At 46.2% G+C, this 26562-nt stretch overlaps 1 protein-coding gene across 1 annotated transcript in view; it reads left to right on the top strand.

The window, feature by feature from the left end:
* Nucleotides 1-26562, top strand: part of LOC137537263 (zinc finger protein 850-like) — a 99255-nt gene that overhangs the window by 48384 nt on the left and 24309 nt on the right. The window contains exons 4-5 of the mRNA XM_068259349.1: nucleotides 16800-17393; nucleotides 21703-21871. Coding sequence (XP_068115450.1) covers nucleotides 16800-17393; nucleotides 21703-21871 — 763 coding nt within the window. The remainder of the gene's footprint in view (nucleotides 1-16799; nucleotides 17394-21702; nucleotides 21872-26562) is intronic.

Genomic DNA, 26562 nt, shown 5'->3' with positions numbered 1-26562 from the left:
CTGGCAGCCCTGTTGATTTATGTCGGAGTCTGAATCACACCAGAAACAAGTATGCCGCTAATCTGGTCAGATCTGACAAAAAAGTCACAAACACCTGAATTGCTGCATGCTTGTTCTGGGGTTATGGCTAAATGTATTAGAGGCATACGATCAGCAGGACAGCCAGGCAACTGGTATTGCTTAACCACTTAAGTACCAGCGGTACAATAACGACAGAATCCCGAGGAATCGCCGGGCATACCCGCCGCATGCCGGGATCCTTATAACATCCACTCTGTTGTCTCTATGACGGCAGAGTCATGTGAGCCGGTCAGGAGCCGCTTTCATTGGCTCCTGACCATGTCTATCAATGTAAGCCAATAGGAGCGGCTTACATTGATAGACACGGCCAGGAGGCAATGAAATCGGCACCTGACCGGCTCACGTGGCTCTGCCATCATAGAGAGAGGCAGGGCCAGTGAGCTGCGGCGAGAGACGTCAGGTTTGAGCGTGATTGGCAGGGAGCGACGGAAACGGCGGGTGCACGCTGTGGGCGGTGATTGAAATCTACGCCCTGCCAGCCGGAAGCCCACCAAAACAGGGCGTAGATTTCAATCACTGCGGTCCTTAAGTAGTTAAAAGGAAATAGATATGGTATCCTCTATGCACCTTTTGCTTCAGGTACCCGTTAAGATTTCCTTTGAGTATAAGATTTGATACCATTCTTTTGCTATATTTAGCTACTTTAATATTTGTGTTTGAATGCTCTTTCTCTTTACCTTTCTGCCTTGCTAAACAACAAAAGCTGTTATATAATATATGATAGTGAACAACTTGGATGGTACTGTTATATACAGCTGCAGTGTTCTCCCCAGAATCTTTTTCCTGCGGGTGGCATGAAAAAGTAGCTGGGTGGGACAAGATGAGAGAACGCTGGACCGGTGCTTCTCTGCACAATTCTGCCTAAGGGCTCTTTCACACTAGAGGCTGCGGTAGAAAAGGCTGAAAGTCAGCCTTTTGCTTAACGCCAATACATAGCGTTTTCAAAGCCTTTTGAAAGAGTTTTACAGCCCATATGAAAACGTCCTTTTTTTTTCTTCTATAAAAATAAGTGAACAAGATAGCTGTAAAACGCTTTGAAAAGGCTTTGAAAACGCTGAAGTTGGCGTTTTCCATTGACTATCATTGAAACGCCAACAGCCAACTTTGGCTGTTAACAGCCCTGAAAAAGCTCCTGGGAGCGTTGAAACGCAACGCTCCAAAACGCCGAGTTAGATGTGAAAGGTAAACTGAAAGTCTATGGACTTTCTTTTACCTAGCAAAACGCCAACTTCAGCCGTGGCGTTAAAACGCCGAAAAATCCCTCTGGTGTGAAAGGGCCCTAAGACATAGGAGGAGGTGAGCCGATGACAGCCGGGTGCTCACCTGAAACTAGTCGGGTGGAGCACCCGCCTAAAAGAGCTTGTGGAGAACACTGAGCTGGATTGCTGTAACGTTTATAGTTCACAATTTTCTTTGGCCTATTCCTCTGGATACTACTATGATGACATTGTAAACACAGTGGAAAAAACAAACCAATTAAAAAAAAAAACCAATAAAGATTGTCTAAAGCCCAAATGATTTTTGTTTTGCTTTTTTTTTTGCTCCTGTCTGCGTCCTCTGCAAGTACTCTTACCAAGAACTAGTTTTGATTTCTATTTAAAGGATACCCCAAGTGACATGTGACAGGATGAGATAGACATGTGTATGTACAGTGCCTAGCACACAAATAACTAGGCTGTGTTCCTTTTTTTTCTTTCTCTGCCTGAAAGAGTTAAATATAAGGTATGTAAGTGTCTGACACAGTCCTGACTCAGACAGGAAGTGACTACAGTGGGACCCTCACTGATAAGAAATTCCAACTATAAAACACTTTCCTAGTAGAAAATGGCTTCTGAGAGCAAGAAAGAGGTAAAAAAGAGGAATTTCTTATCAGTGAGGGTCACACTGTAGTCACTTCCTGTCTGAGTCAGGACTGAGTCAGCCACTTACATGCCTGATATTTAACTCTTTCAGGCAGAGAAAGAGAAAAAGGTACACAGCCTAGTTATTTGTGTGCTAGGCACTGAACATACACATGTCTATCTCATCCTGTCACATGTCACTTCGGGTATCCTTTAAGAGCTAGGGATGGCAAATTTCAAGTTGATGCAGTATTTTGCGAATGTATGCAGCTTGAACGTGAACCAATCATTTCTGACATTGTTGTCAGATCTGACAAGTTTAGCTACAGGTTTGTTTCTGGTGTGATTCAGACACTGCTGCAGCCAAATAGACCAGTAGGGCTACCAGGCAACTGGTATAGTTTAAAAGGAAATACATATGGCAGCCTCCATATTTTTCTCATTTCACTTTCCTTTAAAGTGCATCTCTGGTGTACATAAAAACACAGAGGTATACTTAAAAGTTACAGTTTCCCAACACATTGTTTAATAAGATTCACTGGAACCCGTAACAGCTGGGCTCTGGTGCATAGCGGCCCTGGCCTTTTTCTGCAAGGTAGTTCAGCTACACACCCGAACCCAGCTAATTTAGGGCACTGGTGAATCTTATTATACAGACAATGTTTTGGGGAATTCATATTGGCAATAACAAGCCGGGATGACCGACTGGGTAGAATAGAATGTCATCTTTCAGGCCAGGAAGCACATGGACAAATGTGACCAGAGAGATATGGAGGCTGCCATGTCTATTTCCTTTTAAACAATACCAGTTGTCTGGCTGTCCTACTGATTGAAAGCAAACAAACCGAAAGGTAGTACAGGTAATAAAATATGTCACACTTTGCTTGTTAGGACCTAACCTATTTGTACAGCAAGTGATAGCATCAATTACTCGTAATCAGCCGGTCCATAAATTGTGTAAAAGACCAGCTGAAATGAAGAGATAATTTGAATAGTGCAAAAGTCCACAAACGCACAGACTTCGATAGGTCTGCCTACATCATATCATAGATGAAATATTAGAATCCCCACCCCCCCCCCCCCCACACACACACACTTGTGTCTATCTAGTGTGATATTCTGGGGGTTTTAGCTCATTGGTAGAGTAAGTCAGCAGCATCAAGGGTCACAACATACCAGCCAGTGAGTCTTCTTAGGGTAAAAATAAAACAATCCAGCTTTATTGTCAGTCACAACAATGTCCAGACACAGCAACAAAAATACCCCACTCTTGGTATTTAGTGATCACAGCATAAAATATACAACCTTCTGAGTCTGTACCACTTCCGTCTCAGGCTTCTTGCCTTCTGCAGCCACACTGGCTTGTGAGGGACCTCTTATGGCAGTCCTGGGCCACTCACCTTTTCTAGGCTTCTCCTGGTCTACCAGTACTGGAGTCTAACTCTCCTCCAGCACTTCCGCATCAGCAGCTTCCCTGCTGCTACAGGCCTGGCTGCCCTCTCTTGGCTGCACAGCCTTCCCAAAGCCTTCTTGCTCCACATACAGCCCACTGCATAGTGAGAGATGCAGCTACTTAACCAATTCATGCAGGTGAGTTCATTAACCCCCTCTCTGCCAGACTCAGATCTGGACGAGTGGCGGGTAAGGCCCACCCTTCTCGCAAGCCCTGGATCCCATACGTATCTACAGGATAGCGTTGTTGCAAACATGCAACAACTGACACTATCCAGGACCTTTTCCTTCAAATCCAGGCCAGAACCAAGCAGACCTCTGCTCTGACCATCACACTAGGCTGTGGAGTGTAGCTATTCCCACCGAAGGAGCCCACAGCGGTCACCTCAGATGAAATAAGGCCAAGCACGATTACAAAGAGTGGTTGCAATTGATGGGGGGTGGGGAGGTGGTGTATCAGTAGAATACGTAGTTTCAATGGATGCACACCACGCACCAACACTGACACATGAGTAATGTTGGTCAGAAAACCAACTCATTGCAATGCCACACTCACAGCCATCATCAGAATCATTTATTTTGCCAAGTACAAACAGGGATTTGTACCCAGATTGGTTTTAGCTTATACAGGTTCTGGAAGGATGGGGGGGGGGGGGGATAATGTCCGAAAGTCAAGAGCCAAGGCTGCCATACTATGGTGCCACCAGCCACACTTGGCAACCGTCTGTTACCCCTAAGGAAACATGGGGGGAGGGGGACAGAGGGAGGTAGAGGTTCAGCAGTGATGACCCAATTCTTCATAGAATCCTGCGATGATGGCTGACACTGCTGTGTGCCCCTCCTACACTGCACCCTGAGGCTGGAGCCTCTCTTGCCTCTGCCTTGGCCCGGCCTTGTGTGTGGCCCTCCTACACTGCACCCTGAGGCTGGAGCCTCTCTCACCTCTGCTTGGCCCGGCCCTGCTGCTGAGGATCCCAATTGCAGATATCTGGTATCTGGCAGTGCTGGCCAAGGTGTTCCAGTTCAGAAGATGCAGTAGTGTTCATTTCTGTGGTGGTTCCTGACTCCTGGGCAGCATTCAGCAGGGCTGGTCAAGATAATCTGGTTGTCACAGAAGCATTCGGTTGCAGCAGCTCTTACTTCCGGTTTAGTGGCTGACATCATAGAGGGGCTGAACCAGACGTGTCCCTGCTATGGTGGAGCAGAAGCAGCTGATGGATGAATGAATGGAGCCAGCATCCAGCGAGGCCAAAGGTTTCCCGATCAGCGCGGTGTCTTCCTACCTCACTGGAGCCCTGACCTCCTGGGTAGCCGCGGTGGACTCCACATGGCCTGTACCTGCGCAGACAACGGACACGGACAGCTGCAAGGTGGAAAAAACTCTAAGTCCCGAACTCCCCACAACCCGCACCAGCATCCAAGGCTACACTGCACCACACTGCACACCTTCAGGGGGGAAAACAAGATGAATTGGTAGGTAAAGGGAAGAAAAACAAGAAAAAGCCAGAATCCTGCAGCAGTGGCTGCCAATTAAGGTGCCATCTTCCTGAATGGCCGTTCATAAATGGCAATTAAATGGTAGGAATAAAAATAAGGGGTGCATACTACATATAGTGCAAGTGTATAACTCCACAAGTTTCATCCCATGAAAGGGCTTCGTCAGGAGAAACAATACAGTGCAATAAAAATATTAAACAGAAGACCCCCCGCCACGCAGTCAAAGATTCCCCCAGCAATAGCTGAAGTCTACTTACAGTGTTTGCCTTTAACCTCCTTGGCGGTATGGACAAGTTTTTTCGTCCATGACCGCCGGAGGGCGCCGCTGAGCTGATTTTCATAATTTTTTTTTTTAACGGACGACCGCCGCCGATGCGCCGCTACCCTCCTCCAATCAGTGCCAGGCAGCGCTGAGGGGTGGATCGGGACTCCGGATGATGTCACGACGTCGATGACGTCATCACGATCGTCGTCATGGCGATGGGGGGAAGCCCTAAAGGAAATCCCGTTCAGAACGGGATTTCCTTATGGGTAATAGCGCCGACGGCGATCGGAGGGGTGGGAGGGATGCGGAAGAGAGGGGGGCATCATGTAGCTAGCGCTAGGCTAGCTACATGATTAAAAAAAAAAATAGCGCTGCGCTGCCTCCCTGATGATCTTAATAGAACGCCAGGGAGGTTAAATATGGCGCCTGATGCTCATGGGGACGGCCAGTGTAGCTCCACCCACTCGCCCCTGATAAGCAATGATCCATGGTGCTCACACATCGGTCCTCGGCCATAGAAATCTGGAGTGAGGTAAATGGAGCCCCGACCGCTGCATGTGCACCGAGCTCTGAATCGCCTGTGATCCACCCATGCTGCGAGGGGGGGGGGGGGGGATTCTGAGCTGTTGCCACCTAGCTGGTCACCATGGTAACATGTATGTACCACCATGGCGCCGGAATGTATCGTGGCGGTATTTAAATGGACAAAGGAGAACAGGCGGCGATTAACACCTCGAGAGGCCCGTCTCTGCCTAACTTCAGGCACATTAGAAAAAGCTGACTGTGACCTTTTTAAGAGATTGACTGAATGCCCGATCCTTCCAGTCTTTTATGACTTACCAAAGACTCACAAGTGACCTGTTGACCCCGTGGGTAGACCTATAATCTCGGGCAGGGAGAATCTAACAGGCACTCCGAGTCAATACATCAACACTTTTTTGAGACCCTTTTAACTACTTGAGGACCATAGGCTTACACCCCCCTAGTGACCAGGCTATTTTCCAACAATACATTGGCTGTTCAGCTTGGTCAGGTTGCTGCACAGCTCTGCAACTTAGCACACACGATTGTCACCTCCTTTTAGTGTCTCTTTAATAGGGCACTCTGCTGGAGGTATCTGATCGCTGTTGCAATCTTCGATCGCAGAACTGTACAATTGTAAACAAAGGGGAATTACTTCCTCTTTTGGCGGAAAACGGCCTGCTAGCCGCGGAGCTCCGTGAACCGGCAGGGAAGGATTGTGCATGCGCGCACACATTGCCTTCTAAACTGCAGCTCCAGGACTTGACGCCAATTGGCGTTAAGCGGTCCCGGGTCTGCCACCGCAGTCACGCCCATTGGCGTGACGCTGTCGTTAGGTAGTTAAAGGATACCCGAAGTGACATGTGACATGATGAGATAGACATGTATATGTAAAGTGCCTAGCACACAAATAACTATGCTGTGTTCCTTTTTTCTTTCTCTACCTGAAAGAGTTAACTATCAGGTATGTAAGTGGCTGACTCAGTCCTGACTCAGACAGGAAGTGACTACAGTGTGACCCTCACTGATAAGAAATTCCAACTATAAAACACTCTCCTAGCAGAAAATGGCTTCTGAGAGCAAGAAAGAGATAGAAAGGGGAAATTTCTTATCAGTGAGACTCACACTGTAGTCACTTCCTGTCTGAGTCAGGACTGGGTCAGCCACTTATATACCTTATATTTAACTTTTTCAGGCAGAGAAAGAAAAAAAGAAATGCAGCATAGTTCAATCAATTCTCTTCGAGCCCAGACTTCAGGAATGAAGACAAAATGTGACAGCCAGAACAGTATAGACAGTATAGGTCAACCCTGTGTGCCTTATTATTATTATTTTTTATTTATATAGCGCCAACATATTCCGCAGCGCATTACAAAGCACAATAAGACGACAAGGGGAACATAGATACACTAACAAAATGTACAACAGAGTTCCAAGCAGCACAAATATTGTGACAAAAACAGTAAACATTAGGAGGATGACCCTGCCCTTGCGAGCTTACAATCTAATGGGTAGTGGGGGGCACACTAGGTAGGGGTGGAGGATGGATGAGGCAGTGATTCTTTGCCTCTGATTACATTGTGTCAGATAAGTATGATAAGTATGATAAGTCAGAATGTTATAAGCTGGTCTGAAAAGGTGCGTTTGAAGATGTCCAGGTTTGGAGCATGACGTACAGGCTGTGGAAGAGAGTTCCAGATAAGGGATGATGCTCATGTAAAGTCCTGGATGCGAGCATGAGAGGAGGTGATCAGCTTAGAGGCCAGGAGAATTTCTTGGGAGGAGCGGAGGTTGCGGGAGGGACAATATCTTGAGATTAGTGAGGAGATGTATGGAGGGCACAACTCATGGAGGGCTTTGTATGTTAGAGTCAGGAGTTTGAACTGGATCCTCTGGGTAATAGGTAACCAGTGGAGAGAACGGCACAGTGGGGCTGCATCGGAAGAGCATGTGGAGAGGTGAATGAGGCGGGCCGCTGAATTTAGAAGGGATTGGAGAGGTGCTAGCCTTTTTTGTGGTAGACCACAGAGCAGGGTGTTGCAGTAGTCTAGGCGGGAGATGATTAAGGCATGTACAATCATTTTGGTGGCCTCTTGTGTGAGGAAGGGACGGATACAGAATATATTTTTGAGCTGGAAATAGCAGGTGGTGGTTAATGAGGCAATGTGAGGTTTAAAGGAGAGCTCTGAGTCAAGTATAACCCCCAAGAAGCAGGCCTTAGTGGTTGAGGTTATTGGGGTGTTGTCTACTGTTATGGTTGCAATTGGTGGGGGTGTAGATAGCGATGGTGGAAAAATCACAATTTCCATTTTGCTCATGTTGAGTTTGAGGAAGCGGGAGGACATAAATGCAGAAACGGCACGTAGACAGTTGGTGACTCTAATAGTAGTGATGACAGATCAGGAGCTGAGAGATAGATTTGGGTGTCATCCTCATAGAGTTGATACTGGAAGCCAAAAGAGTTAATTAGTTGTCCCAGGCCAGGAGTGTGAGAAAAGAAGTGGCCCAAGAACAGAGCCTTGAGGTACACCAACAGACAGTGGGTGTGGGGAGGAATTTGGTGTTAGAGAAGGATACAGTGTAAGAGCGTCCAGAGAGATAAGAGGAGATCCAGGAATGTGCTTTTCCCTTGATTCCTTACATCCATTTGCACGCCTCTATGCAAAATATGCATCTACATGCTCATTACTGACATATACTGTACATATTAAATGTCAAACCTCTCAAGCCAGTATCAGCAGGAAAAACTTGTTGTCAGATCTTACAGCATGAATGCCAGTTACAACGTGGACACATGTGCAGAAAGATATCAATACACAAGGTGTATGCCTTAGCTCGTAACTCACGGAACCGGACTCTTCAGCGTGTGGTAGATGCTTCTATTCAGGCACATACCGCCAATTGCAGTAACCCTAAGTTTCGGCGTCACCTCGGATAGTTACAGGAGACGGCGGCTGTATGGCGAGAGGAAGAGCATAGAGGCACGGGGGACGTGCTCCACCCACTCTAGGACGTCACAGACACGTGACGCGTTTCGTCCATTAGACTTCCTCAGACGTGACGTACTCTGTGCATACCACATCCCCTACTTATCCTCCAGCGGGGCGGGTATATGCAAAAGATATGTAGGTTTAAAACAATACAGCGCGGTATCACTGTTTTAATCCTGGTATTCCAGATGCAGGACGACATCACAAAGTTCATAGAAAAGCTTTAATATTAAGATCTTTATTCAACCCCAACGGGTGCAAGCTCCCACATTGATAAATTCAATATGATTCTTTTTTAAGAAGTTGCTTGTCGTAATCACCTCTTCTTGAGCTTATATTGAGCTTATATATTCCCATTACTTTTAAACCCCTGGGGTCTGTATTGTGTGCAGTCTTAAAATGCAAAGCCATTGGATTCAATTCTTTCCTATCAATCGTGTTGCTTTTAATATTGGATATATGTTCCCCAATTCTTACATTCAGGGCACGGTAAGTCTTGCCAATATAGATTAAGTCACATGGACACCAAATTTGGTAGATAACTTTTTCGGTTGCACAATTGATGAAGTCGTTTATAAAAACAATTTTGATCTGTCATGATTGTAGAAAGTACTTCCTTGTTGAACAAATCTACATATTTCACATCCTCCGCAAGTGTACATTCCTTTTCTTTTATTAGGTTTTTTTATTATTAAATTCACTGTGTATGAGAAAATCTCCCACATTTGTACTGCATTTAGCAGCCATGTGGGGATAATCACCCACAATCTGGTGGATAAGTGGATCTCTGGTCAATAAATGCCAGTGTATAGACAATACTTAAATCACCAAAATGTGCCGCATAAGTAGTTACAATTCTGGAAATTGGCATCTCCACATCTTCAGAAACGGCAGACAGATTATCTCGCCTAACTAATAATTCTTTCCTATTACGGGCCAAAGCTCTATGGTATGCAATGGTGATAATTCTGCTTGGATACCCCCTTGCCAGCAGCCTGGCCCTCAACTCACCCGCCTCTCTTTTGAAATCCTCAATTTTATTGCAGTTTCTGCGTAATTGCAAAAACTGACCCGTTGGCACTGCCCATTTTTGGGCAGGTAAGTCAGAGCTGGCAGCCGACAAGAGGGTATTGCCAGCAGTGGGCTTCCTGAAAGTGCATGTGGTCAGGGTCTCCCCTTCTTTTGTAATATTCAAATCCAAAAATAAGATTGACTACTTGCTGCATGAAAAGGTAACAAAAATATTACATTTATTGTGATTTAGGGCATCTACAAATTGAATTAATTCGTCCTTTGTGCCCTTCCAAAGCATCAGTATATCATCCACCAGTATATCATCCATGCGGAGGATGTGAAATATGTAGATTTGTTCACCAAGGAAGAACTTTCTACAATCATGACATATCAAAGTCGTTTTTTATAAACGACTTCATCAATTGTGCAACCGAAAAAGTTATCTACCAAATTCGATGTCCATGTGACTTAATCTATATTGGCAAGACTTACCGTGCCCTGAATGTAAGAATTGGGGAACATATATCCAATATTAAAAGCAACACGATTGATAGGAAAAAATTTAACCCAATGGCTTTGCATTTTAAGACTGCACACAATGCAGACCCCAGGGGTTTAAAAGTAATGGGAATATATAAGCTCAATATAAGCTCAAGAAGAGGTGATTACGACAAGCAACTTCTTAGAAAATAATCATATTGGATTTATCAATGTGGGAGCTTGCACCCGTTGGGGTTGAATAAAGATCTTAATATTAAAGCTTTTCTATGAACTTTGTGATGTTGTCCTGCATCTGGAATACCAGGATTAAAACAGTGATCTCGCGCTGTATTGTTTTAAACCTACATATCTTTTGCATATACCCGCCCCGCTGGAGGATAAGTAGGGGATGTGGTATGCACAGAGTACGTCACGTCTGAGGAAGTCTAATGGACGAAACGCGTCACGTGTCTGTGACGTCCTAGAGTGGGTGGAGCACGTCCCCCGTGCCTCTATGCTCTTCCTCTCGCCGTACAGCTGCCGTCTCCTGTAACTATCCGAGGTGACGCTTAAACTTAGGGATGCTGCAATTGGCGGTATGCGCCTGAATAGAAGCATCTACCACATGCTGAAGAGTCCGGTTCCGTGAGTTACGAGCTAAGGCATACACCTTGTGTATTGATATCTTTCTGCACATGTGTCCACGTTGTAACTGGCATTCATGCTGTAAGATCTGACAACAAGTTTTCCCTGCTGATACTGGCTTGAGAGATTTGACATTTAATATATATATATGTCAGTAATGAGCATGTAGATGCATATTTTGCATAGAGGCGTGCAAATGGATGTAAGGCACACGGGGTTGACCTATACTGTCTATACTGTTCTGGATGTCACATTTTGTCTTCATTCCTGAAGTCTGGGCCCTGAAGAGAATTGATTGCAATATAATTACAAGCTGTGAATTATCTTTTTGAAGGGAGTGCAATCCAAGGAGTCATAGTTTTTTGCATTGCTCAGCTCAAGGTTGTTTGACAAACGTCAGTTTTAAGGGGGGTTTTTATATGCGCTTATTCACCGTTTTTGATACTGCATATTTGAATAATAAATGGAATATTAATTAATTGAATATGGGTTCTAGCTCCCTTAACCTTTCTCTAATTTGATTGCATACTGTTTATAAGGTGAGACGGATACACAAAAATAATTTTGAGGCTGATATCCCACAGCTTTCTTTGAATGCAGCATAGTTATTTGTGTGCTTGGCACTGTACATACCCATGTCTATCTCATCATGTTACATGTCAATTCGGGTATCCTTTAACCCTCCTGGCGGTCTATTAAAAACCGCCAGGGGGCAGCGCAGCAGTTTATTTTTATTTATTTTTTTAAATCATGTAGCGAGCCTGGGGCTCGCTACATGATAGCCGCTGTGCAGCGGCATCCCCCCACCCACTCCGATCGCCTCCGGCGATCTGCGATTAGGAAATCCCGTTCAAAGAACAGGAAAAGGGATTTCCTGGAGGACTTTTACCGTTGCCATGGCGACGGTTGTGATGACATCATCGACGTCATCGGGAGTCCCGATCCACCCCTCATGCGCTGCCTGGCGCTGATAGGCCAGGCTGCTCAAGGGGTCTGGAGGGGGGCAGCGCGGTGCGGCGGGTAGCGGTGAATTGGCGTGGAGCGGCGGCGATCGGTGTGCACACGTAGCTAGCAAAGTGCTAGCTGCATGTAGCATAAAAAAAAAATTATGCAAATCGGCCCAGCAGGGCCTGAGAAATCCTCCGTGTGGTTACCGCCAGGAACGTTAATATATATATATATATATATATATATATGTATAAATATATATATAAAAATGTGAACTTAAAACAAGAACTAAGAAAAAAGACCAGAAACAGAACGCCCAAAACATCCTAGAATGATAATATATACAGTAGGTTCCAGCACAGAGATCAGAAGCATTGTATACACATTTCTCTAAGGGTGCGATTCCGCATGCGTTTTGTTCCGCAATTCCGCATAGGTTAGGGTATATGCGAATTTAACCATGTCACTGCCTGTGTGATTTAACAGTGATTTCTATGCGGAATCGCACGCGAGATCACAGGAAAAAACACATGACAAAAACGCATTCGATTCCCCTATTAAATACATTGTATGCGATTCGCATAGCGGTGTGCGGGGAGCGAATTCTGGCAGATTTTCCCCGCACACAAAAACACTCCGCACAACGCACAAGTGGAAACAGGCCCATCCACTTGTATTGGCTATGCAAAACCGCCTGCGGACAACGCATGCGGATTCGCGATAGTGGAAACAGGCCCTAAATGAAGAGCAAAGATATATTGCGTAATAAGCATCCCAAAAGGATAATTAACCCGATATGCCTCTTAGTTTGTTTTCCATGTCTAAATTGAGAAGAGCTTGATGTAGGATGTGTTCTATATTAGGTGGTGAGCAATTCTTCCAATTAGAAACAATAAAATGTCTACTGGCATATAGTAAGTGTGTGGCTAATAATCTATGATCATGTGGGATTTGATGTAAATCTATGTGTAGTAAGGCCAATTGGGGGGAAGGGAGAATTGTCCAACCTATGGATTTAGAAATTTCAGAAAATAATTGTATCCATAGCGGTTTGATTACGGGACATTGCCACAATAAGTGGTATATTGTGCCTACTTCTCCACAGTTCCTCCAACAATGCGCTGAATCTCCTTTGCAAAATGTATATAGTTTCTCTGGAGTGTAATACCAATTTAAGAAAATTTTAGGTAGTGTTTCCCAGTGGGAGGAACATTTGGAGTATTTAGATATATGAACAGTGGCCTTCTGCCATTTTTCAATGGTTAGTTCATAATTTAATATCGTTTACAAAATATTTATATACTTGTATAGGTCAGTTGGTAGTGAAGTGTAAGGTGGGTGTAGCATAATGAAAGTCCTTTCTTTGCTAGACGTCCTTTCTCAAACAAGGTGAGCAAAGGTTCAGGCCAGATGGATGCCTGGGAAGAGGAGCTGTTAATAAAGTGTCTTAATTGAAGATACGTATGAAATTCTAAATTAGGGATATGGAAATCATCTTTAATTTGTAGGAAACTGAGCACACCTGCGGGTGAACTTAATTGTTGGGTATTTATTATACCAGCTTTAACCCAATTTTTAATGCTAATATTGTCAATTAAAAATGGGATACTGAGGAGTGGGAGTGGTAAGGAGGTAGTTAGGGAATGGTGGGTAGGAAGTGATGTTGCATGTTGCCAAGCTTTACAAATGTTTACATCTAAAGGGATGTCGGGATGCCTTCTATTGTAATGCCTCACGGCAGCTTGTAACAACACAGAGACACTCCAAGCTGCTCTGCACTGCTCTGCTGTTATCCAACAGCCTTTGATGAATTGAAGCCTAGTAGTTCGGTAACTTAACGAACATCTACCGCACATGGGAAAATATTGATGAATTAGCACACACAAGTGTAAAATACCGAATGCGGTATTTTAACGACTGGGATTTTGTTATCGAACAGCCTTTGATGAATTGAAGCCTAAGTCTGTGCGACATTCACAGTGCACACATTGCATTGTTGGGTAACGTGTAGCGTTATTAGAAAGTGCTGCATGCTGTGCGTTTAGCAATGAATCTGCTGCGTTATGTGTGTTGCACATGCTCAGTAATGTTTGTTTTTTAAATGTAACGCATGCGCATTTTCGTTCCATCACTATGCAATGAAAAAGGTGCACCAAGAGACACATAACACAGTGTTGAAGAATGCACAATAACGTCCAAGTTAATGTCCATATGCGGTGCATTAGGCCTACGATATGCGACCTTAACGTCGCACTGAAACGCAATGTCCTACTGTGAAAGTAGCCTGAAGGTTATTTTGCTGCTGTGTTTCTTTGAGAGCAGAGAGAAGTTCTGAGTTCAGGTCCATTTTAATCCAAGTCCCCGTGTGAATGACGCCGACAATGAATTAGATGCCGCGTCATTCACATAAGCCGATACTTACACGTCCACTCATTCCTTCCTGTTCCCTAATAGTATGCAACAGAAAAGAATGCATGAGGCCATCTTGTGGCCAAATATTAAAATTACACCTACGTACAATTTTTTGTTAATAAAAAGTCATACATTTACATTTAAAATGAACTATTTCCTTCCCACACTCTCCCATAGTACCCAGGGTTTTTTGTATTAAAAAAATCATTAAAAAAACATAAAACATAAAAATTTAAAAAATATCAGTAATATATCCTTGTGACAGACATATTTAAAAAGTTCAGTCCATAAGGTAACTACCTTATGGACTGAACTTTTTAAATATGTCTGTCACAAGGATATATTACTGAAATTTTTAAATCATGGGCTTGTAAATAGTGATGGATGCGAAATTGAAAAAAATGCACCTTTATTTCCAAATAAAATATTGGCGCCATACATTGTACTAGGGAAACATTTTTAATGTTGCAATAACTGGGACAAATGGGCAAATAAAATGTGTGGGTTTTAATTACGGTAGCACATATTTTAAAATTATAATGACCGAAAACTGATAAATAATGAATTATTCCTATTATTTTCTTATTATTCCTGTTAAAATGTATTTAGAATAAAATAATGATTAGCAAAACGTAACACCCAAAGAAAGCCTAATTTATGGCGAAAAAAACAAGATATAGATTGTTTCATTGTGATAAGTAACAATAAAGCTATAGGCGAATTAATGGAAGCAGCGCTATTGCTCTGTGTGTACCTTTAGGCTGCTTACACACCAAGACGTTACAGGCGCACGTTAGTGCGCCTGTAACGCTCCCCCAACGCACAGCAATGTAACACAAGTGGGCTGTTCACACAGCCCACGTTGCGTTACATGTAACGCTGCACGTTCTGTGCAAAGTGCAGCATGCTACGGCGTTGGAGCGGCTATAGCCGCGTTAGACTGTTTGCACATGCGCAGTGGGGGGCGGAGAGGAGGCGGGGAGAGCCAGCTACAGTAGCCGCGCACATGGCTACTTAATATTCACTGCACTGGCGGGCGCTGATTGGCCGGCGGGACCACGTGATGCGGGGTGTCTCGCTCCGCATCACGTGGTCCCGCTGGCCAATCAGCGCCACTCTGGGAGACATTATAGGACTCGAGCCGCCTAACGCGGCTCACTCTACCGTCGGCTCTTGCAGCACCAAACGTTGTGTTAGGTGCACGTTATGCGACCTTAACGTGGCACCTAATGCAACGTCTTGGTGTGCAAGCCTTACAGTCTGAGTACAGGTGATTCCACAAACAGAGGCTGCAGTTAGCTTATCGAGCACAAGATGGCGATCTACCCCTCTCCAAGGTGGAACGCATGGAAAAGAAGACAATAAACTAAAGATAGGAAGTGGTGTAATATAGGCAGGAAGTGATGTCACAAAAGGAGAAGAAGTTGCAGGAAAAGGAGAGAAGACGTTGTTGGAAGAGGTGATTGTGAGACTCTTGTTATATATTGGACAGAGCAGAGGTCAGGGTGGTCATACTTGTTATATATTGGGCAGAGCAGAGGTCGGGGTGGACATACTTGTTATATATTGGGCAGTGCAGAGGTCGGGGTGGACATACTTGTTATATATTGGGCAGTGCAGAGGTCGGGGTGGACATACTTGTTATATATTGGGCAGAGCAGAGGTCGGGGTGGACATACTTGTTATATATTGGGCAGAGCAGAGGTCGGGGGGACATACTTGTTATATATTGGGCAGAGCAGAGGTCGGGGGGACATACTTGTTATATATTGGGCAGAGCAGAGGTCGGACGGACATACTTGTTATATATTGGGCAGAGCAGATGTCGGGGTGGACATACTTGTTATATATTGGGCAGAGCAGAGGTCGGGGTGGACATACTTGTTATATATTGGGCGGAGCAGAGGTCGGGGTGGACAAACTTGTTATATATTGGGCAGGGCAGAGGTCTGGGTGGACATGCTTGTTATATATTGGGCGGAGCAGAGGTCGGGGTGGTCATACTTGTTATATATTGGGCAGAGCAGTGGTTGGGGTGGACATACTTGGTATATATTGGGCAGTGCAGAGATTGGGGTGGGCATACTTGTTATATATTGGTTGTTATATATTAGGGCCTGATATTGGTTGTTATATATTGGATTTATATACGCTAGCATTAAATCGGGCACTTCCGGCACAGCGTACCATAACTTGGGAAGTATGAACTTCCCCATAGACTTTGAGTGCAGCTATTTGCCGCAATGCACCGCGCCACTGTGAAAGGGCTCTGGTGTTTGGGGCATGCTAATACACAAAGGTTGGATTGTACATAAGACACTGTTCTCTTGTGCCTATAGGCTCCTGAGCTGTGAACCCAGCCCTGCTGTGATAAGGCATGTTAACTGATCAGACATGTGAACTCTGATAAGGCATGCTATTTGTCTTAGTGAATCAAGCCCAATGTAAGGATAAGTGATATATTTTGCTGTCCGCTTTATGTTTTGCTAGTACAGAGTTTGACCACTTTTCACCCTTCGCACTCTACACATTCCTTTTCCTCATTCATTTAGACGCAATGCACTTAGCGCGATACTCTTTCATTCAAAGGCAGGCAAATGGAAGCAGTTTGACTACAGTGCTGATCGTGGAATAAACCATTTTGTTTTTTAGGTTTTTTGGGGGTGCAGAAATGACTCGTTGTATAATTCCGGGCTGCCTGAGTGCTTCTGGGCAGAGGAAGCAGAGGAAGAACAAGCCCGAAGTTATAATGCATACTTTCCCAAAGGATGTACCGAGAATTGAAGCGTGGCTCCTTGCTGCTGGGTTCCACAAGGACGTCTTGTGTAAGATGGTAGAAGATATCGCTGCCGACACCAGAGGACACAAATTCCGCATATGTTCTGCTCATTTTTCTCCAGAGGACTACAAGCTTTGTGGACAGAAGATGACCCTGAAAGACACAGCAAAACCTAGTGTATCTGTGGAGCACTATGGTGTTATGTCAACCACTTGTGCCGCCCGTCAGGCAAGTATGCTACAACAGTCTCAGTTTGTGATGTCACCCTCTGATGTATGTCTGGGCAGTTGTTGCAAGCATAAAAAAGCCACCTTTGTTCCAGAACGTGCTGACATGGGAACACAAACCCAACTTTCAGCATTTGCTGCTGTCCAACAAGAACACCTAGAATCGTCCGCCAGAGCCTCACAAATGGACCATACCGATGAGTCAACCCTTGTTGTCTCCACTCCCTCCAGTAACGTTCGGTGAAACTTACTGTCAATGTTGAATGCATCTCCATTAACATTGTTGGAACAAGAGCCATTGTTATTAACCCTTTCCTGCCCGCTCCATGCTAATTGGCGTGAACGCGGCAGCTCCCACAGGACCGCTCAATGGCAATTGGCGTGAAATCCTGAGAGCGTGTTTTGCTGGGGATCAAGCGCGCCAAAGCACGTGCATCCCCGGCAATCTGCACCGCCCCACTGTGTCATCAGCTCACCGGCCAATTGGCAGCGCTGGCGGGCTGTAATTATATGATCTGCCTAATAGAAATAGTATAATACACACTGTCTAGTAAACGGGGTGTATTACACTAGCTGCCTCCTCTGGTTGTCTCCAGTGATGAGCGACGGATTAAAAACAGATGAGATCTCAATGGGTTTTATTCGGATTTTATCTTCCTAATTACTGCAGCTGAGCGGGCGTGTAAGGGGGGGGGGGTGTTAAACTTACCCAGCATGTGACTTCTTTCATCCGTTCCACGGCGCCTCCCATGCTGCGTTTCAAGCGGTGGTCACGTGACTGCAAACACTTTCTCCTTCCGGTTTGAAGGAGGTAGCGTTTGTAGTCACGTGACTCGGCTTGGAACGCAACGTAGGAGGCGCCGTGGCATGGATAAATGGAGATGCATGCTGGGTAAGTTTAACCCCCCCCCCCCTCCCTTACACACCCACTCAGCTACAGTAATTAGGAGGATAAAATCTGAATAAAACCCATTTGGATTTCATTCCATTTTTAATCATTCGCTCATCACTGGTGGTCTCCTTATCGCCGATAGACCACCAGAGAGGGCAGGCAGCCCTGTGAGTAAAAGCACACCACATTTCCAGTTAGGCATATTTGACCCCCTGATCGCCCTCAGACCTCCCTCAGATCGCTCTCTGATCCCCCCCCCCGCCATTGTTTACATTTGATCCCCCCCAATCGCCCACTGATCACCCCCTGTCACTGTCACCCATCTGATCAGGCCCTAATCAGCCCCCTGCGGGCTCCTGATCACCCCCCTCCCTCAGATCCCTCTCTGATCACCCCCCCACCCCGTTATTGTATACTACTGATCTCCTGTCTGTAAGGCCTTTAGAGATGAAACATGCACAGTAGATGGATGCAGTAGGAATCGGTTTCAAATTGAGTGCAGGTCAGATTAGAGATGAAACATACACAGCAGATGGATGCAGTAGGAATTGGTTTAGAATTTTTTTCCAGCCGGGTGTCATGAAAGAGTAGTCGGGTGGGGCGAGATGAGAGAATGAGAATGCTTCTGTGTGAAACTCTGCCTACAGCAGTGGAGGTGGTGAGCCGATGACAGCCAGGTGGTCACCAAAACTAGCCGGGTGGAGCACCCAGCTAAAAGAACCTGGGGAGAACACTGAGTTCTTAAATAAGTGATCAGTACTGATCGCAGTCAGATCTATATCAGTACATTAGGGTCACCTTAGTTTAGGCTCCACTTAAAACGCAGTGTTTGCCCTATTAGGCCTGATCATTCACCCCCGCACTTGCGTTCAGCCCGACCCACCGCAGTGACAGAATTTTTTTTAAATCGCTGCAAAAACACAATACAATAGCTACAGCCATAAATTGTCCGACAATGTTGCGCTCCTCCTCCTCTCAATATCCTATCAGTCTCTATATACCGGATCGCAAAACCCCAATACAGTCACCTTTGAATCAATCAAGAGAGTGTCGGCACTCAAAACGGTGTCCTGTGGCAGTCTTTGTGACAAATCAGTTTAAACTCCAACAGCCATATGCACTCCAATTTCTGATGGTAGTTTAGATAATCAGCCTCAGGCGAGCTGTACATATGTTGAATGGAAAAATAGAAAAAGGGGAGTACATAGTGTAGTAAATTCAGTTCAAATTTGCACCATCACCATCCCGTGCACCACACATCCAGCAGTGCTGCACTCGAATGGCGGTATAATGCGCTCTCCAGATAGGATTGCTGCTCAATTACAAACAGCAACGGAAGTCTTTATATAAACCCAAACGATCACAGCTTCTTCATATCAGCATCTGGGTCCAGGTAACCTCATAAGAATATATAACAACGAGATCTAGTGCAATATCACCCCTGTAGGGCGGAGCTACAGGGAGGCACACAGAGGAGGCATGCTGTTTGTATCCAGAACGCTGGAGTTTGATTATATGCTGTTTTAAATCTACAGAATATATGAGCGCATTTCTTACTCTTTTTGATGATATATTAAAATTTGATTGCGCTATGGAAGCGTTTTCTTAATTTTTAAAGGGATCCACTAAACCTGCCATACATATGCTGAGAAGATGCAAGGAGATAAATAAATAGGCTTACGCTGTTTGTAATAGAGCAGCATGAGGATCTGGTGAGCACATTAGTCATTGGTGCTGGGACAATGGTTGCTGGGTTTACACTAGTGGAAGGTGTTGGTGCATGAAGAGCATTGAGATACTGTACTATATCTTGCTGCTTTATCTCTCATATGAGGAAACATGGATTCAGGAGATGATATGAAGAGGCTGTGATCGATCGTGCATATAAGAGTTCATTGCTGTTTGCAATCGAGCAGCCACCTTATCTGGTGAGCGCATTGCATCTGTATTTGAGCACATCATTGGTGGATATATACTGGTGCCAGAGCGCTAGGTGGAGTTCATGACTGCTGTGTTCACACTAGTGAAGGGTGGAGGTGCATGCAAGCATAGAGATACTGAACTAGATCTCGTTGTTTTATATATTCTTATGAGGTTACCTGGACCCAGGAGCTGATATGAAGAAGCTGTGATCGTTTGGGTTTATATAAAGGCTTCTGTTGCTGTTTGTAATTGAGCAGCAATCCTATCTGGAGAGCTCATTATACCGCCATTCGAGTGTATCACTACTGGTGATGGTGCAAATTTGAACTGAATTTACTACACTATGTACTGCCCTTTTTCTATTTTTCCATTCAATATATTTACAGCTCGCCTGAGGCTGAGGACTATCTGAACTACCATCAGAAATTTGGAGTGCATATGCAGGGCCGGCCCTAGACTTTTTGCCGCCTGAGGCAAATTTAAAAAAAAAAATTGCCACCGCCGCCCCCCCCCCCCCCCTTGGGGGGGGGCCGCCGAGCTGGAGGGGTAGCTGGCAGGACGGGGGTATTGGGCCAGCGGCGGGGAGGGGGGTCGGACCCCCCCCTCCCTCGCCTGGGTCCCCCGTCCTCCGCTCCCCTCCAGCCTAAATAGACGCAGCCGTATATGTAAGACGCACGGGTGGGGAGGACACTCACCTCTTCCCAGCATGCGCTCCACTGACATCACTTCCTGCAGCGTTGCAGGAAGTGATGTCAGTGGAGCGCACGCTGGAGCGAGGAGGAGGTGAGTGTCTTCCCGCCCGTGCCTCTTACATATACGGCTGCGTCTATTTAGGCTGGAGGGGAGCGGAGGACGGGGGACCCAGGCGAGGGAGGGGGGGGTCCGACCCCCCTCCCCGCCGCTGGCCCAATACCCCCGTCCTGCCAGCTACCCCTCCAGCTCGGCGGGCCGGCTCCCCGCACCCACGGACGGGCGGGTGCCGCCCCTGGAAATTTGCCGCCTGAGGCAAAAGTTTCACCCCGCCTCATGAGCGGGCCGGCCCTGTGCATATGGCTGTTGAAGTTTAACCTTCCTGGCGTTATGGACGAGCTCAGCTCGTCCATTACCGCCGGAGGCTGCCGCCCAGGCCCTGCTGGGCCGATTTACATGAAATAAAAAGCCGCACACGCAGCCGGCACTTTGCCAGCCGCGTGTGCTACTTGATCGCCGCCGCAGTGCGGCGAACCGCCGCGTGCAGCGGCAAAAGAGTGTCCCCCCAGCCGCCTGAGCCCAGCGTAGCCGGAACAAACAGTTCTGGCCAGCGCTAAGGGCTGGATTGGAGGCGGCTGACGTCAGGACAACGAGGAAAGCCAAACAAGGAAGGCTGCTCATTGCGGCCTTCCTTGTTTGTTCTGGGCGCCGGAGGCAATCAGAAGAACGCCTCCGGAGCGCCCTCTAGTGGGCTTTCATGCAGCCAACTTTCAGTTGGCTGCATGAAATAGTTTTTTTTTTATTTAAAAAAAACCCTCATGCAGCCGCCCTGGCGATCTTAATAGAACGCCAGGGTGGTTAAACTGATTTGTCACAAAGACTGCCACAGGACACCATTTTGAGCGCCGACACTCTGATTGATACAATACCTACTGCGCTCTAAAGATCTGTTTTGAGTTTTTTTTATAAAAACTGAGCGATTGCAGCTTTTTATTTCACAAGCACTCCTTTTTGCTAGGTGTGTGCTCTTTTTTTCCTGGGTAGTCTCAGAGGAATAACCCCTAAATTTAGTAGTCCAACATGGCAAGAAGACGCCTACAGGATTCTGACCCAGTTGGATGAGAGCGATTGGGACATCTCATCCGACGAATCATCCGGCTCAGAATACGAACCTGTAGTTAGCAGTGGTTCTCTGCCCGATAGCGATGATGAGGTTGGGGTCCCTGCTAGTGCCAGGCATACCCGACCCCATGTCATTGGACCGCAGGTGGCACAGGATCAGCCTCAAGGGCAGCAGAGTGGTGCTAGCGCTGATCCAGGTTTTCATGGTGAGGCATACACCAGCAGCGCAGCACCTCCTGGACTTAGCACCAGTACTGCCGTAGACCCTGGTGAAGTGGCGAGCACCAGCATGGCAGTTGAAACTGGTTCGGTGGCACGTGCAGTAAGACCCCGGTCGCAGCCACCAGAAACACGGGCTGTAGAACCCCTACACTCCCAGTGGTGCTGGCAAATCCCGATTGGCAACCTCCTGGTTCCGCCACACCCATAGTGCCCCCTTTCACCGCCCAATCTGGTGTCCAGGTGGAGACAGATCATCTAGGATCGCCCCTAGACTTTTTCCATCTGTTCTTCACCGAGGATCTCTATGACTTAGTCGTGGCAGAGACCAACCGTTACGCCACACAATACATCACCACTAATCCGGGAAGCTACTATGCCCAGCCTTTCTGGTGGAAACCAGTCCAAGTTTCCAAATTTAAAATCTTTTTGGGCCTTCTCCTCAGGATGGGTTTAACTTTACAAAAAATGTATTGCGGTCCTATTGGTCTACGCACCCAATACATCACATGCCCATGTACTCTGTTGCCATGTCCAGGACACGTTTTGAGATGATCCTGCGCTTCCTGCACTTCAACGACAACACAACCTGTCATCCAAGAGGCCACCCTGCTTATGACAGGCTGTACAAAATTCGACCACTTTTCATCAAAGTTTGCAGATGCTTACACCCCTGAACAGAACATCTGCATAGACGAGTCCCTGATACATTTTACCAGGCACCTTGGCATCAAACAATACATCCCAAGCAAGCGCGCCCGGTATGGGGTATGGGGTCAATATGTATAAGCTCTGTGAAAGGGCCACAGGCTATACTTATCGTTTAAGGATCTATGAGGGAAAAGACTCAAAATTGGAGCCGGTCGGATGCCCTGACTACCTGCGGAGCAGTGGCAAGATTGTGTGGGACTTGGTGTCACCCTTGTTCCAGAAGGGGTACCATCTCTACGTGGACAACTACTCCACAAGTGTAGCCCTCTTTTAGCATTTAAAGTTATTCGGAATTCCCTGCTGTGGCACCATGCGACCTAGTCTCTGGGGCTTCCCCCAACGGCTCAGTAGGACCCGACTTGCACGGGGGGAGAGGGCTGTCTTGCGTAACAAAGACCTTCTTGCAGTGAAAAGGAAGGACAAGAGGGACGTTTACCATTACTGTCCACCATTCACGGAGACTAAACATCCAAACTGAACGAGCAACTGGAGTCGTTGAAAAGCCCTTGCCATCTACGACTATAATTTAAACATGGGAGGGGTGGACTTCAACGACCAGATGTTGGCTCCCTATTTAATTTCCCGATGGACCAGATGCTGATATAAAAAAGGTGTCTGTGTATTTAATTCAGTTGGCAACGTACAGTAGTTTTGTTCTCTATAGTAAGGCTGAGAGAATGGGATCCTTCCTTCAATTTCAGGAAGAGATTGTATCGGAACTCCTGTATCCAGGAGGGGTCGTGGCCAATCCCCCTAATGTAGTTAGCCGGCTACATGAAAGACACTACGCTTATGTCTTTCCAAGTGCCCCATCTCAACCACACCAAGAAAAGCTTGTTGTGTCTGCAAGAAGGCTGGAATAAGGCTTGACGCCACTTTTTACTGTCCCACCTCAGTGTTGTCCCCAGACATTTTTTCTAGCCGGGTGGCATGAAAAAGTAGCTGGGTGGGGTGCGACGGGGGAATTCAGGGCTGATGCAACTCTGCTTACCGCACAGGATGAGGAGGAACAGCCGGTGCTTACCAAAATTAGCTGGGTGAAGCACCCCTCTAAAAGTGCCTGATGAGAACACTGAATATTGGTGTTATAGTTGCATTTCATACTAGGGATGATCATTGCATTTAATATGGTGGTTAATTTCACGTATCATACAAGGGTGTTTGTTGCATTTCAAAAGGAGGGGAGGGGATTTTTGCTTTTTATATGGATGTTATTTGTTGCTGGGGTAGAGGGGTATTGCAGATAGTGTACAGGGTCAGTCAGTATCATACTAAATTATCTGCAATACCGCTGGACCACAGCAGTAAATAACATCCATATGAAATTACATGGATGTGAACTCTGCAAGAATCACTCCCCACCCACACACTGCCCTTTCAATCCACCTGCACACACCTTCAACACAGGATCTGTGTTCCATATTTACTTTTTTGCATCAGTGGGCAACTTTTAACAGACTTTGCCCAACTACTACAGCCAGATTTGTGCTTTTTACTGCTCTAGGCCAACTTTTAACAATTGTAAATCAAATAAGGTATAAACACTTATGGGCAATCTGGCAGGCTGACACAGACAGCATTCAGCACCATCCTCCATCTCCAGCAAGTCAGCTTATCTAAATTGCAGCTGACTGCAATCATTGTTTGTTTGTTTTCCCAGGTCCCCTAGCTTGAAAGCTCTGCAGACTGAAATATATCCGATAAAAAGTGCTCCTGCTCATTAGTGGACACAGAGATCTCATACCAGTGGAAGGAGTTCATGTGCAGTTCTCCCGGCATCAGAATGGCATAAATCAGAGCAGCTTCTGTTGATGAGAAGCAGGAGAGAGGGGCGGGGCGAGGAGCTCAATGTTCTGCACTGCCTGATCTTATCTGTGCACTGAGTCGGCCTTGGAGCTGTGGAAGGGATGGGACTGGCTGCTGACATTCATGCAGCCAGCCCAGGACAGAGGGAACAGACAATTTGCCCGCAGCTTCAGCCTCTCCCCACACACAGCAATAGCCTGCCTGCTCTACACTCGATCACACTAGATGTGTATCGGACGTCCGCCTCCACTAGCTGAGCTGACTGCGAGTTAACACATGTGAATGCAATGCAGACACAGGCAGCCAACAAAGTGGGGCGGACTAGCAGAGTAGAAACACAGCACTAGGGAGAAGCTTTGGAGAAGGTTTGGATCTCAGCTCACTCCCATATGCAGAGCATGGTCCCGCCCCTTACAACCTACCCAGCCAAGCACTGTACCAGGAGGAGGTCACACAGGCAGAGAAGTCTCATGCAGTGTATATAGCGGAGGCTTTTGCTATTGTCTGAGATGGCCACTGATAGCAGGCAATGAAGGGCTCATGGCTGCAGTTTTACAGCACCACTTTTTTCTAGTTAGATGGGCCGGAGAGCAGGTGGGCGGGCATTCAAATCAGCCGGGCGGCCTGCCCACCTAATTAGGCCTGGGGAGAACACTGCCACCTGTCCAGGTACACTATTAGAGTAGGGAACTTGAGACATAGCTGTAGGCACAAAAGGGTCTCGGGGCTCTTTCACACTGGCGCGATGCGTTGCGGCAAATGGCCTAGCGAAAGTCTCACTTTGCGGTCCCCACTACACTGGAAGGGGTTGACCTAATGCTAGTGCATACCTACATTACCGCTTGGTTCCTGTGGTGATTTGCGTTAGCCCGGAAGTCATGCTGGTCTATGGCAATGCAAAGATTTTTACTTCCTACTTGGCTGAATGCCATGTACTAACGTGGTATTCCCTGAAGGTCGGTTTTTGGCAATGCGGTGCGGCGGGCGTGACCCACCGGATACGCCAATATGCAGTGTGAAACCACACATCAGCTTTGGAGAGACCCAAATACACAGGGCTGCCAGAAACCTCTCCTTCCCCTTGGGACAAAGTGCATAGTGTACTTCGCCACATCTGCAATTTTTGCTTTGCACACTGTCCCATGGAGAAGGAGAGGTATGTAAAAAAAAACCAGGTAAGCAAAAAAGTTAAAACTTCCAAATGTTAATGTTTGGTTAAAAGGTTCAATAAAGTATATCAAAGTTAATGTTAATGAATTTATTGCATTGCTACTTGCTTGTTTTTTTTCTCTCTCTCTCTCTCTCTCTCTCTCTCTCTCTCTCTCTCTTTTTCCATCCTTTACCCTTACAGGTGGAACGACCGACTGATCGACCAACCAGCTGCAGCACTGATGGTGCATCCTGACGGAAGCATTGCACGCCTGTCAGATTACACACAAGTCGGTGCATGCAGCGCTGCAGGACGAGATTCCTCCTCCGCAGTAAGATACGTTTGCCAAGGCATATGAGCTGAGGGGCGGTGTTGGAGTTCCTATGCTTTGGCAAGCACTTAGTATCAAAATTGGGAACGTTTTTTTCATCCACATCAATTGATGTAAATGGAGAAATCGGGTTTGCCAGGGAATGCAAGCAGAGTGAGTTTGGACAGTTTGGGCGGAGCTCCTATGTCTTGGCAGAACCCATGCCCCTCTTATTTTTTTTTTTTTTTTTTTACATTTTTTGGCAGATATTTTTTCATCCACATTGATCAACGCGGATGAGTGAATCTTTGCCGTTTCTTTTTTCTTTTATAGAAAAAAGTACATCACCCCTTAGGCCCAATATAAGTAGTATAGCAGAAACTCCTAATACTGGCCATACAGGTAATGATTAAGGAGACCCTAAAATGCCAGGACAGACCCCACAAATCACCCCATTTTGGAAAGAAGACACCCATGGTATTCACTGGGGTGAGTGGTGAGTTCATACAAGATTTTATTTTTGTCACAAGTTAGCAGAAATATATTTTTTTTTCCACACAGTGTCATTTTCTGCTAACTTGTGACA

This window comes from Hyperolius riggenbachi, chromosome 10, assembly GCF_040937935.1.
Source record: "Hyperolius riggenbachi isolate aHypRig1 chromosome 10, aHypRig1.pri, whole genome shotgun sequence".
NCBI classification, from domain to species: domain Eukaryota; kingdom Metazoa; phylum Chordata; class Amphibia; order Anura; family Hyperoliidae; genus Hyperolius; species Hyperolius riggenbachi.
This window is presented reverse-complemented; position numbering and strand designations above follow the sequence as displayed.